This window comes from Stigmatopora nigra, chromosome 3, assembly GCF_051989575.1.
Source record: "Stigmatopora nigra isolate UIUO_SnigA chromosome 3, RoL_Snig_1.1, whole genome shotgun sequence".
Lineage (NCBI taxonomy): Eukaryota > Metazoa > Chordata > Actinopteri > Syngnathiformes > Syngnathidae > Stigmatopora > Stigmatopora nigra.
Genome location: NC_135510.1, coordinates 12,129,137 through 12,142,734, shown reverse-complemented (window position 1 = coordinate 12,142,734; position 13,598 = coordinate 12,129,137). Strand labels below are relative to the sequence as shown.

The following is a 13,598-nucleotide window of genomic DNA, read 5'->3' as shown; positions in this document are numbered from 1 at the left end:
GGCCGTAGCGAAAGGCAGTGACTTAAAATAGCTCTCTCCCTGGTTATTTACATTACCTTAAGTGCTGTACTCTCATCTTGGACTTGAGCAAAAGCCACTTTGGCAGGGCGGGGTTGTTGGTGGTCACTTGTGATGCACTTGCATGGGGGTGTAGTATCCTGGCGCCAGTTGCCATGATGTTCACCAATAGTACTGCGCAAGAATGACGCAGGTGCCCCACCCTTCCCTGGTTCCTCCTCCTTCATCATAAGTGTCCTATTTTGTGTCCTTGAGAACTAAGACCAATCCCATAAAATGGACAAGGTGGAAGGTGGGGGGAGGGAGAACATCCCATCACCGTTCAGGATGGGGGGCCTCTTCGAGCACTCTCCATAATTAACAATTATAAAGGAAAACTGCGGTTTGTCATAGTCAATCCATTTATTTAGTGCTTTACGGATGAGGAGGAAATGGGGGGTTGGGGGTGGGGATTGTGTAAGACTCCGACCGACGAACAGAATGTTTGGATCAAAATCAAAATAGTCATTCTTTCATGATGACTTGATATTTTTAGAATGTCCTTTGGCGTCATTATTGAAGTCGCTGACTGGTCTAAGCAGAATTTCATGTTGTCTTTTTTCTATTTGGTGGCCAGCTGAAAAAGTGGTTAGCGTATCCGCCACACAGTTCTGGGTTCAATCCCAGGTTCGGATCTTCCTGTCTGGAGTTAGCATGTTCTCCCCGGGCTTATGTGGGCTTTTTTTTTCAGGTATTCGAGTTTGAGTTTCCTCCCATATCCCAAAACATGCATGGTTGTTTGGTTGAATACTCGAAATTGCCCTTAGGAGGTTTTAATGAGAGCGCGAATGGTTGTCTGTCTTCCTGTGCTCTGCGATTGGCCAGCCACCAATTCAGGGTGTCAATACAAGTTCTGCTGGGACAGGCTCCAGCACCCCAGCGCCCTGTAAATATGTCCCATTGGCATTCCAGATGAGAAGTAATAGTACATGAAAAAGTTACCTTTTCCCCTAATCCAATGTATCCATGTATCCATGTTTTACCACTCATTCAATTCAGAGGTCATATATAGGGAAGATATGCCAGATGACTAAAGCGAGGAGTAAAAAAAATGAAACTTTTTTCACCATTTAGAGACTTCCACTCTTATGAGAAACATATTTTTGGATTTTTTTTGTTACTCAAAAAAACTTGAACAAACTAATGGAGAACCGGTCAGCACCTGCAGCAGCCTTGTGGGTAGTCCAGTGTCCATTTCAGGCATGAATCCAAAGTCAGCAGAGGTTTGATTCCAGCTCCATTCTCAATCCCAAAATACCTGGAGAGTTAAATATGAATGCAAACTGTTAAAATGTAATGTTAGAATACAAAAATATATACCTTTACTGTGAATACATTTGAATCAGTGTTTGTACAATATTTAGTCTTCTTACTTTGGCTGTAAAATGGTGGTTTGTGTGGGTGGGAGAAATTTTATGAGGGCACATAAAAAATCTCTTACACATACATCCTAATGCAACTTGTGTAGTTGATTATGCAACCTCTCCACCCATTTTTCAATATGTCAGTAGATTCCAGAGAACATTTTCTTTGACAACTGATTCCTGGATGAAAGAGCTTTTTATCTCCACCACTTCTTTACAATCATTGTAACCAGAACCATATTTATGTCATTTTTTAGTGTCTATAATTTAATTGCAAGGCCGATACTGCAAAGAAGATGAGGTAAGAAAGATACATATACATGATGCCCATCTGGAAAGTACTATTACTTTTAGTGAGAATTTAAATGGCACATACAGAAAGAGTTGCTGTGCAAAGCTCCTAAATAGAATGAGTATGGGAATGACCACACCATTGAACATATCAGTTCAATCAGCACAAGATACTGTCATGTCTTCTTGCTTCCCAAATATCTCTCCATCTCCTCCATTAGCTTCCCTAAGCAGCTGAGAAGAATTGTGAGCTAAAAGAATGTAGTGGCTTCTTGAATTAAATTAGGCAGGAGAACCTAATTATCCATTTGGCCACAGAACCACTCAGACTAGCTGCAGGTAGACGGACTAGAGCTCCATGAGGGGGACACGTCATTTTCAGCGCAATCAGTGAGAAACGGCTGTCAAAAGAAATGAGTCAAAAGTCAGAGCAGCTCTAATGATTTCAATTTAAAGTTGCTGGCAAAAATCACAGAGAAGGTATTTGAATGTGTTTCCACTTTCGAGCATTATATTTATTACGTATTTTTCTTAACAAAAGAGTACCATTTGTAAAATGTCATTGCTTAAGCCGTTGTCTACCGTAATGCTGTGATTATGTCAGTAGACGCTTATTTCTCTGCCATCACTGGAGGGTTCTGACTACTTCCCCACAGTGCAATGCTTTTATAAAGAAAGAAAGGATGAACAGCCTTTTTCCCCAGCACATATAATTGCAGAGGGGGGAATAATGTGGAGACCACACATACATTGAATAGCACACATTAGCCTTTGGCGACCGATTCACTCTGGAATAGAGGCTGAGAAGAGCATGATGGTTAGGACCCGGGTGAACCCTCCACATTCGTCAACAGACAGGATTCGGTGGTTGAAGTAGAGCAAAATATAAGATTTTTCCAGCAAGATATTAAATGCATCAATAATTGGTATTGTTTATTCATTTTTTACACAGCATGTAGGACTGCAGCAAATTGGATAAACGAATCGAATAAATGGTGGGATGCTCGTCACACCTCTTAACTCATCATGACAGAAATTGGCTACCACACCCTGTTCTCTGCGGGTGCCTGCACGTGTGTGTGTGTGTGTGTGTGTGTGTGTGTGTGTGTGTGTGTGTGTGTGTGTGTGTGTGTGTAGGGGAAAGGGTGTATTTAGCATCATAATCAGTGTCCTAGCTGAATCTGAGCCAGAGGATCCATTAGGACTGATTGAGGAGCACAAGGGTACAGACATTACCCTGAGAGAAGGTGACGATGAAGACACACGTACACAGAATGAAACACACAAGCACAGTCATATACGTAAAGATTTGCCGTTCATGTTGATGACGTAATTTTTCGTGGAGCCACACTCACGAATTACAGGTTTTAGCTCTTAGAAGGGGCAACCCGGCGGCTTTAGTGGTTAGTATGTCGGCCTCATAGCTCTGGGATCCTGGATTCAAATCTAGGTTGGTGCACCTGTGTGGAGTTTGCTCTACCCGGGCCTGCGTGGGTTTTCTCTGGGTACTCCAGTTTTCTCCCACATTCCAAAGACATGCATGGTAGGCTGATTGGACAGTCTAAATTAAATAAATAATGCAATACTATATTTTCCACTTTTGTGAAATGTACCAAAACTGAAGGAGTTTTAGATGTGAAATGTATAAAGAAAATAGACAATTCTCAGATGATGGAATGAGGAGTGTAAAGAGCAAAGAGATTGTTGGTGAGCTCACACTCCAGTAAACTTCAGATTGACAGTGTTTGGCTGGGGGTCACATTAGACACAAGGGTGGGACGGGAATTTTAAGATCAGACTCACAAACAGTCGCACCATCACAAGCATATAGTAGTTGGACCTTATTCAATATGTACATGCACAATTAGGGAAAAAAATGAAATGTTACCAATTTCTTAAATACCACCAAAATTGTCACTTCGCAATTATAAACATGTATACTGTATTCATGTCCTTCAATGAAACCCATGTAGGGGAGTTTGAATTCCCTTCCCGGGCTTGCGTGGGTTCTCTCTGGGTACTCCGATTTCCTCCCACATCCCAAAACAAAAATCAATTAGGCTGGTTGAACACTCTAAATTGCCCTTAGGTATGAGTGTGCCCTGTGATTGGCTGGCCACTAATTGAGGGTGTCCCAGCACCCCAACCCCTGCGACCATTGTGAGGATAAGCGGTTCAGTAAATGAATTAATAATGTGCAATCTCAGGCTCAAGGCTGCCCTCCGCTGGATAACTCATAATATTTGTAGGTGCATGTATTATTAATTTGTTATTTATGATGCATACATAAAGGAGCCTTCAGAAGGGTTTTTGAAAATCTTAACTTTGATTGGATGCTTTTCAAATAACTGATTAATGCCTTATATTTGCATTCACGTGGGAATGACAGAACAAATTGAACAATGCCAATTCATAAATTATCCATTCCACACATCCTTGCAAGGGGTGCTGGAGCCAGTTTTATAGATTATCCATCTATTTAATAACATAAAACCAAAAATAAGAGCAGACTTGCAATTACCTTTTGAGAAAAAAATTCAGACATATCTCTTTCTATTTCATTTCTTTTAACTTAAAAATTGTAATTGGAATACTCCTTCATCAAGTTATCCTCTGTCAGACAGAAAAATGAGAAAAATGTGACCTTTAACAGAATTGGAATGGACACGGTGACTGGGTAACAAGAGCGAATATCTGGGTGCCTAATTTTGGGTTATTTACTATGCATTCATTCTCCACAAAATTGTGCAACGTTCATTGTTTTAATGCAAAAAACTGTTGGGGTGAGTTGAGGTTTGTGCTTCCTGTTAAACTGTGATTTATGTATTTTTACAGTATACTTTTTACTGTAGATGCATCTTGTAAAAATTCCACTAGATGGCAATACAAATCAAGGGTTAAGGAAGTACTGTAAACACATTCAAATATAGCATTACATTTAGTATATAATACTTATTATTGTAATCGTGGGAGAAAAAACAACAACCAAAAGTATATCTGATCAAAGAGAGAAAATGTAATCAGCAGTTATTTTTCTTTGGAGATGGTCCATGTGATGAATGGATATAAAATTTCATTTTCAAAATGATAACATTTTATCAATGTGCCAGTAATTGGACACTTGTGTATGAAGACTAACCCCATCATTAGCCGCATCTACACAATCAAGTGAGATAAGACACCTTATCAAAGTACTAATCCTTTTCATAATGGAAATTGTAAATTATCATCACCCTCTTAAATTAATCGCTTGTCATTTTTTTGTCTTAAAGATCGTAATATAACCTACTAATAGACTGTGACCTCCTTGTGAAATACACTGAAAATGAAAACCCTTAAAACAACCAACAGCTAAAATTGCAGACCCCATTCCTTACTGCATGAACATCAAGATTTCACCAATTTCCGGGCACTGGTAAAAAACACACAGTTGAATGTGCATCATGGTACCAGGCAACCTTTGACATTTATTGCAAAGATTGATTGATATTGCCTAGATGTAGGTCTGTCCGGCACCATACAATCAAATTCCTCCCGGCTAATAAAGCAATGTTTTCCCTAACCTTCAGAAAGCCAAGGCACCCATTTTACAGAATAGCAATCTCTAGAAAGCACAGAAAACTGGAAGGTAGCAATGACTTATTCAATTTTGAGAATTACAAAAGGTTACTTATATATATTTCTTCCTTGCAATGGTGTATTCATATATTCAGAATGTTTAATATTATATATCCATATTCATAAATGCTAAACTCCTGGTTAATCCAATAATTCATTGTATTGAGAGATAAAGACAAAAGATGCATTGGTAATGATGCCATGTCATTTTATGAATGCCATGGAGGCTATCCCAGCACAATCTGCACAGGAAGCAGTGTACCCCTGAAACTGGTTGCCAGCAAAACAAGCCATGGAAAAAAAAGAAGCACCCACACACATCCACCATTGCACGGCTATTAACAGCATGGAGAGGTCAATTAACCTAGCCTGCACGCTCAGGGGAGGAAACAGGGAAAACCTACACAAGCACAAGGAGAACAATCCAACTCCAACACAGTTGAACCCTTGAGCTCAGAACTTTACTAGTGGAGAGGTGGTAAGGTTTCTCTCAGCAATATGAGAAAATAGTTTCCTTTTTTATTAGGATCGAGCGCTTTCATCGTGTCCCCAACATGAAACATCCTGCTTGCCCCAAAAAATGACAGATTTTTCAAGATTTACCTTTTTCTTCTTCTGTTTTTTGTTGTGGAGCTCCACTTCCCTGAGCTGTATAGCTCTACTCAACACTCTAGCTACAGGGTTGTCCGACCGTTCTTAATGATGTCAATCTTTTCTTGAAAAGTCCATCTTGGAAATGGTTTTGACAGCAAATCTGCAAACAGATCAATGTTTTCTCCTCCTTCAGCCATTGTGGGTTGACTAAACCGCTATTAAATCAACACAATAATATGTTTGCGTGTGCAGCTAGCAACAGATACAGCTTGCTACTGCTGGCTAGCATAGTGTCTGAAAGCAATGACGTATCCCTACGCCCGTGAGAAGGCCTTGGTTTCGCTAACTTGAAATCTGATCGGTTAAAGCAACAGTTGCTGCAGGGTCTGCAGAACTGACTGTGAAGGCATCCAGGTAGCATACCTGTCAACTGGTACGTTCTCGCCGTAATTGGTACAACTGAAAGCCCATTTTTATATTGGTACGCTGTACACATGAAAATGGTACGCTAAACGGTGATTTTGAGAATCGTTCCCGGAAACGCATGTCTGCCAAGTGATATATGTACCGGCGCCTCTGATTGGCTAAAAAAAAAAGATCATGATAAACATTTCGTTTTGTAACACTTTCACCATGTGATTTCCGTTTCCTGTTCCCTTGTTTATGTTTACTTTCATTTTGTTGTTCGTGATTTTTTACAAAAAAGTAAAGTGGTAAGATTTTCCATGTATTTATACATATATGTAAGGGCGAAAACAAAATTTGGTAAGATCACAAATGGTTCGAGGTTGACAGGTATGAGGTAGATTTCAGGTAGGAAAAGCAATAAAAGGAAACTGACAGACAATTTGGAATTATTTAATAAGTATTCATGGACAAAATATAATTAACATCAGTCTTTGATTCAGATATTTTTAGGCCAGAAGAGAAGGCATTGCAGACCCTGACGGTCGACCACTGCAATTCAGAGTGTATCCCTCCGCCTCCAGCCTGAAGTGAGCTGGGATCCAGCACCCCGCGCGACCCTTGTGAGTATTAAGTGGTTCAGAAAATGAAGCCACAACAAGCTACCAATGAACAGTTAAAAAGCTGTGTCGGCCCTCCTTGCACTTCTCCTCCCACTCATCCAAAGCATATAAACACTTCTCAAAAGTAGGACCACGACCCAACGAGCTTCCACTCCGCCAGAACCAGAGATGGCAGACACGGAGAGCCGAAACTCGACTTTCCCCGACATCGTGGAGCTCAACGTGGGCGGGCAGGTTTACGTGACCCGCCTCGAGACCCTCACGGCGGTGCCCGACTCCCTACTGTGGGCCAAGTTCAGCCAAAGTTCTCCGGAAGATCTTCCCAAAGACGGCAAGGGTCGCTTCTTTTTCGACCGAGATGGCTTTCTCTTCCGCTACATTCTGGACTACTTGCGAGACTCTGAGCTCTTTTTGCCCGAGTTCTTCAAGGAGCGAAGGCGGTTACAGAAGGAGGCTGACTTCTTCCAGCTCCCCCAGTTGTCGAGGCGACTGGCGACCCCCAGCGAAGATCACGGCTCCCCCACGGAGGAGGAAAGCGGAGATCCGGATGAGTCTGAGCTCACCAGCCCGACCACCACCACCAACAGCAGCACCACCTCCTCGTCATCGCCCGGGACCGGCGCGGGCTACATCACGGTGGGCTACCGGGGCAGCTACACCATCGGTCGGGACATCCAGGCAGACGGCAAATTTCGTCGGGTGGCCAGGATAACCGTGTGCAGCAAGATTTGCCTTGCCAAAGAGGTCTTCGGGGACACTCTGAACGAGAGCCGTGATCCGGATCGAACCCCGGACAAATACACGTCCAGGTATTATCTCAAGTATAACTTCCTGGAGCAGGCTTTCGACCGACTGGCCGAGGCTGGCTTCCACATGGTGGGCTGCAACTCGACGGGGACCTGCTCACACGCCAGCAGTGACCCGGGGGAGGACAAAGTGTGGACCAGCTACACCGAGTATGTTTTCAGTCGGTGAACTTACTTACTGACAAGTTTTTCAGTATAATTCGTGCTTAAGCCATTGATGGCGATAGACGTCCAATTCAGTGAAACATGTCAGCGTCATGCAGTAAAAGTGGATTGACGTATATTGCTGTCAATGGCAGACAACGAGAAAACTGCTTGTTTGTGTCACCCACTTTTTTTCTTAAATGGAAACTTTGTTGATTAACTCATTGAACGTAATATACGTCAACTCACTTAAAGTGTGATGGTTGGTAGTGTTTACTAATTGTAAAAATAATATTTCAAAATACCTTTTGTTTTTAATCCTTAATACTATTCATCTGTGTGTGATGACATCATTTGTGATCATTCTATTTCACAATGAGTGTCAAACAAGATTTTCAATTGAATTGCTCAGTCTGTATATTTCTGCAAGCAATTCACAGTTTGCTATTACTTCAAGAAGATTTGTAGTAAACAACTGTCAAACAAATGTCCCATCATTAGTGCCAATTTTTTTTTTGAGAGCAGTTCTTTGGACTACTCATCTGACATGACGCTTGCAACCACCATGTTTATATATGGTTTTGTGTCCAAATGCATATACTTGTATTATTATTGAAAATATCACTTTTTTGTTCCAACATTACAGCACAATTTACTATATATAATTATACATGGTTCATGTAATAGAGCACAAAAATGACTAACTTCCGTAAGAATATTTGTTTGATTAATTTTGCTTCTCAGATTAAGAAAACGGCACAATTTCCATGTGTGTATATCTAACTAAATGAAATAAAGTGTGAGAAAACAACATATATCACCACTCCCATGTTACTGTCATGATTTGACCCTGAGTACCCAAATTCATATATTTCAAGCCACCAGCAGTATTATACACCTACTCTATGAAATAAAAATATAATTGCGACCAGACTGCTTTAGTAGTACGTATACACATAGGACTCCTACATTATCAACTGCAGAAGGATCCCGTAGTCCCGGGGGGAAATGCTTGGGAAAGAACCTTAGATCATCAAGTCATATGCCTTAACATTGTCAAGTAAACGGCATGTGTGCAAATGTATGCATACATTAATAAGATATAAATATATCCATTCAATTTCCGAACCGCTTAACTTCACAAGGGTCTTGGGGGGTGCCGGAGACTATCCTAAATGCTAATTATAGGCACCAGGCTGGCAACACCCTGAATCTTTGGCCAGCCAATCGCAGGGGAGGAGGAGACAGACAGACAACCATCCATGCTCACAATCATATCTAGGGGAAACTTAAAATGTCCTACCATGCATGTTTATTTGGACCATGGGAGGAAACCGGAGTACACAGAGAAAACCGACGCAAGCCCTGGGAGAACATGCAACTCCACACAGTGAAGATGGACCTAGGATCGAACACTCAACCCGCAAAACTGCAAGGCCGACACACTTACCACTCACCCACCATCTGCATTTATTTACTTCCCACAAGAAATAACAATGAAACACCACATATACTTTAGTGGTGGTGATTGGCATCTTCTGACAAAAAAAATATAATTTGTTTTCCTCTACTGGTATATTGTAAACTCTGAAGAAACACAATCTGTCTGATATCACTTATGTCAGAGGATATGTTCTCTTTGATGAAATGGCAGAAAACATTAGCAAATATCGTTTTAGGTAAAATAAATATGATATCATATGATATGATCTAATGCTTGTTGAAGAGGCAAAGCTCCCTCCTACACAAAACAGCATCTCCATTTGTGAGCTCAAAGCTGTGATAAGACCATCTGGACCGGAAATAGGAAAAATGACTGTGACTTTTGAGATGTCTTTACACAAAGGAAATGATAATCCAGTAAAACAGTAAAAATAATAATACTTGAGGGACAAAAAACAGAGAAATTTCAAAATCTCCTCAGTCAGATGTCACATAAAATAAAATGAATGTCTAGAGACAATATCAGTGGCTTTCCATCATTCATACAAAATAAATAATTTTAAACTTGTGTAATATTCTAGCATCCTTTAAGACAGATTCAAGTCAATGCATTGTTACAATTAGCCACGAGAAAAGTGTCCGCCAGACGCTCACAAAACAACCACTCACTGGTGGAGGAGGAGAACAAGTGAGCCAAGACCATTTGCAGATACTGGCATTCGTCGTATCAGCTTTTAGGCACTAAATCTTTCACACCTCTCTCACAGCCCAAGCCACTCGCTAACTGTGACCTGTATGCATCTAATTCTGTTTAATTTACATACCTTCTGCAGACTCTCTGATATTATAATACCATTTTGTGGTCACAAAAGCCCCTAAGAAGCTTTTCTTTGTTAACACAAAAGTATGAAGGATCCCCTGGATACATAAAAAAAAAAAAAAAACACTGTCTGCCTTATTTTAAAAAGGTTTCATTCATACCTACTTTTTCATTAGTATAATTTAAAAAAAAAGAGTTCACTTCAGTTTTGTTATTCCTGAAAACACAAGAGTGCCACAATATATGCCCATTTTTTACATAAATATGTGTTGTTAGATGCACATTATGTAAAATAATATTAGGGGTTTTATGCCCAGAAACAACCTATACAAGCAAAATTATAGTAATTGTGCCTCTCTGTAGGTCCACAGTGTTGTGCAATCTAGAAACATCTGCAATTCAATTTTTTTTTGTGTTTGTTGCACGTCGTCTAGCGTCAGATACATTTAAACAATGAATGGCTGCCTTTTAGTGAACTTTAGAGCAATCTTGATTCATATTCTCATTGTCGCACATATTATGCAACGTGTTAGATCTACACACTAGAACTAGATGGTTTGTTTCACAAGCATTTGCTTCACAGACCCTTTTTTGGGGAAGTGTTGATGCACTTTCCCTTGAATAATCTCCTTAAAATGAATACTTGTTTGCAGGAGAAACATTTTTTCCTGTTAAATGCTAAAGACTGTCAGGATAACAATGAAAACATTCTTTTGACTCAAAGCTTTTTCTTTTTTGGGAGGCTGGGGGTCCAGTTCTGCTACTGTCAATACCTGTTCATATCAGCTACTACCATTTCTCATAAGTATTAGTGTGTTAAACTGCCTGACTTGGTATCACAAGGTTAGAAAATGTTGAAACACCTTAAAAATAACTTGCATAAAAAGAACTTGCAAAACAGAATCTGCAGTTGAAGTTGTAGTGATGTTGCTAAGAACATTGTGAACAGAATATTGGTGTTGGGTCTAATAAGAAGCATACAAATGATTACTCATCTATTTATTTAGATTAATTGTAGGTCATAGGCTGACATTAGCATCCTAACCACCACTGTCCATGTGTTATTGGGGGGAAAATACATCTTTGTGAGCATAAATGGTGCTTTAATTCTCGCAAATGCCCGAGTTAAAAAAGTGGGTGAGAGCTACTGAAGCAAGTCTGAAGGCGGGCATGTTTCTTTCTGACAGTTTTGTCATGTGTTAATTATTAACCACTTCTCTGGGACAAATTCGTCCTTCAGGAATTAGAATTTATGAAGGTTTTCTTACTAACATAAAAAAAGGATATGCATAAAGATGAATCAATAGTTGAATAAAAATAACTCAGGCAACAATTTCACGTATTGAATGAGAGTGTTGAGATATACTTGGGAAACAACTTCACTATTATAGCATCATAACAATCCCCAGCCACTATGCGAACACTCCAGTGGATACAATGTAACTTGTCAGTAGTTATGACAACATTTGGCATGCTTGGAATGTTATTTGCAATGTCCCAAGATCAAGATCCTTTCCTGTCCTCAGTCAAAAACTAGAGACATTTGACACCCAGTTTGTAGTGAGACTAGGTAAAAATAACCCATCCATCATGAATTCAGATCAGTGTTCATCCCTTTTTTTGTGTTTGACAGAGAATTGCTTGAACATACAAGTAAATCAAAGACAGTTTCCAAATGGGGCTTTTTTTGTTGCATTTATCTTTGCAGAAAAGGGTAAATGTTGCCAGTCTCCACTGGGCCGCTTTCAGTACACAGCGGCAAACCGGAGATTGGTGACAAAGCTGAGTCTTACACTGTGCTGGTAAACCTTGAGGTAAAATGCTGCCGGGGTTCAACAGCAGCAGGCAACAGAGAGGAAGCGAGGGAACATCCTCCTGCCCTGCTGCGGCTGCTTGGGCTTCCTCTTAACACCAAGAACCCCCCACGCACTTCAATTTAGTTCCCCTATAGAGTAGCTCGCTAAAGGGCAAGATATGAAGGAAGTCATTAGAGATGTACCAGTGACTATGATTCTCATCTCATCTTATTTTATGAAACACTTTATCCTCACTAGGGTCCTGGGGATGCTGGAGCCTATCCCAGGTGCCTACAGACATGAGGCGAAGGACACCATGAATTAGTTACCAGCCAATTGCAGGTCACAAGGAGACAAACAACCATTCACGGCCAAACTCGTACCTAGGGGCAATTTAGAGTATCCAATCAGCATGCCATGCACGTGGGAGGAAACCAGAGTACCCAGAGGAAACCCACGGAAGCCTTGGGAGAACATACAAACTCCACATAAGTGGCCCGACCAGGACTTGAACCCAGGACCCCAGAGCTATGGGAACGACGAGCTAACCACTCGCTTCACCTGGCCGCCCTGTAATGAAGCTCTCTCTTGGAATATAAAAGTATCTGTATTATCTTCATGATTAAACTGAGGCCGGCCGGTGGCTCGGGTGGTTGGCACATCGGCCTCACAGCTCTGGGTACAAATCCAGGTCGGTCCATCTGTGTGGAGTTTAAATATTCTCCCCAGGCCTGCATTGGTTTTCTCCAGGTACTCTGGTTTCCTCCCACATTAGAAAAAGGCATGTGCATGGTAGGCTGATTGGACACTAAATTGCACCTATCAGCTGGTATAGGCTCCAGCACCCTTGCGACCCTAGTGAGGATAAAGCAGTTTAGAAGATGAATGAATGAATGATTAAACTGTAAACAAAGTTTTCAGCATGCACTTTAGATCATATACTACTTTCTTTTCATAAGCATCAATTAACTTACTAAGGGAAACACAAAAAAACACCACTCCCTTTCCATCCAAATGTCACTTCTGACAAAGAGTTTCTGGGAAATGTTTAGCAGAGATGTTCCACTGTGAGGACACTTGCCAGATATCCCTCAATTCCCCAGTCAGCTTTCTGCAACTTCCACACTAAGGACACGAAGTTGAGACAGACTAACGTTAAACCAAAAGAGACTACTAAAAGCGGATTTTAATGTCCTCATTTTATGCCATTTCCTGCTAATTGCATTTAAATGTCCCAACATTAGAGTTGCCTACAAATGTGTAAATACTGCAAAGCCTAATAGATACCTCGAGGTGTTCTAGAAGTGATAGGCCAAATCTAACAACATTTGCTGAAAAGAAAATTCACACATTTGTAAAGATAAGGAGTTTAAAAAGGGAAGTAGGCACAGGAAGGCCTCAGAAGACAGACCTTTTGAGGAAAGTCTAACGGGTTATTGAGGGTGGTGGTTAGAAGAAAGAGGATTGCCTTCGAAAACAAATATTTTAGAACTACTAATAAAGGTAAATAATAAAATCCCATAAGCCCAGAAACAATTCTAAAAATTCTATACTAGCAAGGAAAGTAAAACATACAGATCTTTTCTCACAATATTGAACATGTATATTCAACAATGATGTGTACAAATCATTCTTTT

The 13,598-nt window shown here is 40.6% G+C and overlaps 2 protein-coding genes across 3 annotated transcripts in view; one reads left to right on the top strand and one right to left on the bottom strand.

Annotated features, from left to right (window-relative positions):
• cdh16 (cadherin 16, KSP-cadherin) overlaps nucleotides 1–6,718 on the bottom strand; it is a 126,166-nt gene extending 119,448 nt beyond the window's left edge. For both annotated transcript variants that reach the window (XM_077713062.1, XM_077713063.1), the window contains exon 1: nucleotides 6,348–6,718. The gene's annotated coding sequence lies outside the window, so the exon portion shown is untranslated. The remainder of the gene's footprint in view (nucleotides 1–6,347) is intronic.
• Nucleotides 6,719–7,060: 342 nt separating this feature from the next.
• Nucleotides 7,061–8,717, top strand: LOC144194184 (BTB/POZ domain-containing protein KCTD12-like). The gene has a single exon (XM_077713066.1). It carries the CDS (start codon nucleotides 7,121–7,123, stop codon nucleotides 7,925–7,927), a length of 807 nt encoding a protein of 268 aa, XP_077569192.1. The 5' UTR covers nucleotides 7,061–7,120; the 3' UTR covers nucleotides 7,928–8,717.
• Nucleotides 8,718–13,598: the final 4,881 nt, after the last annotated feature.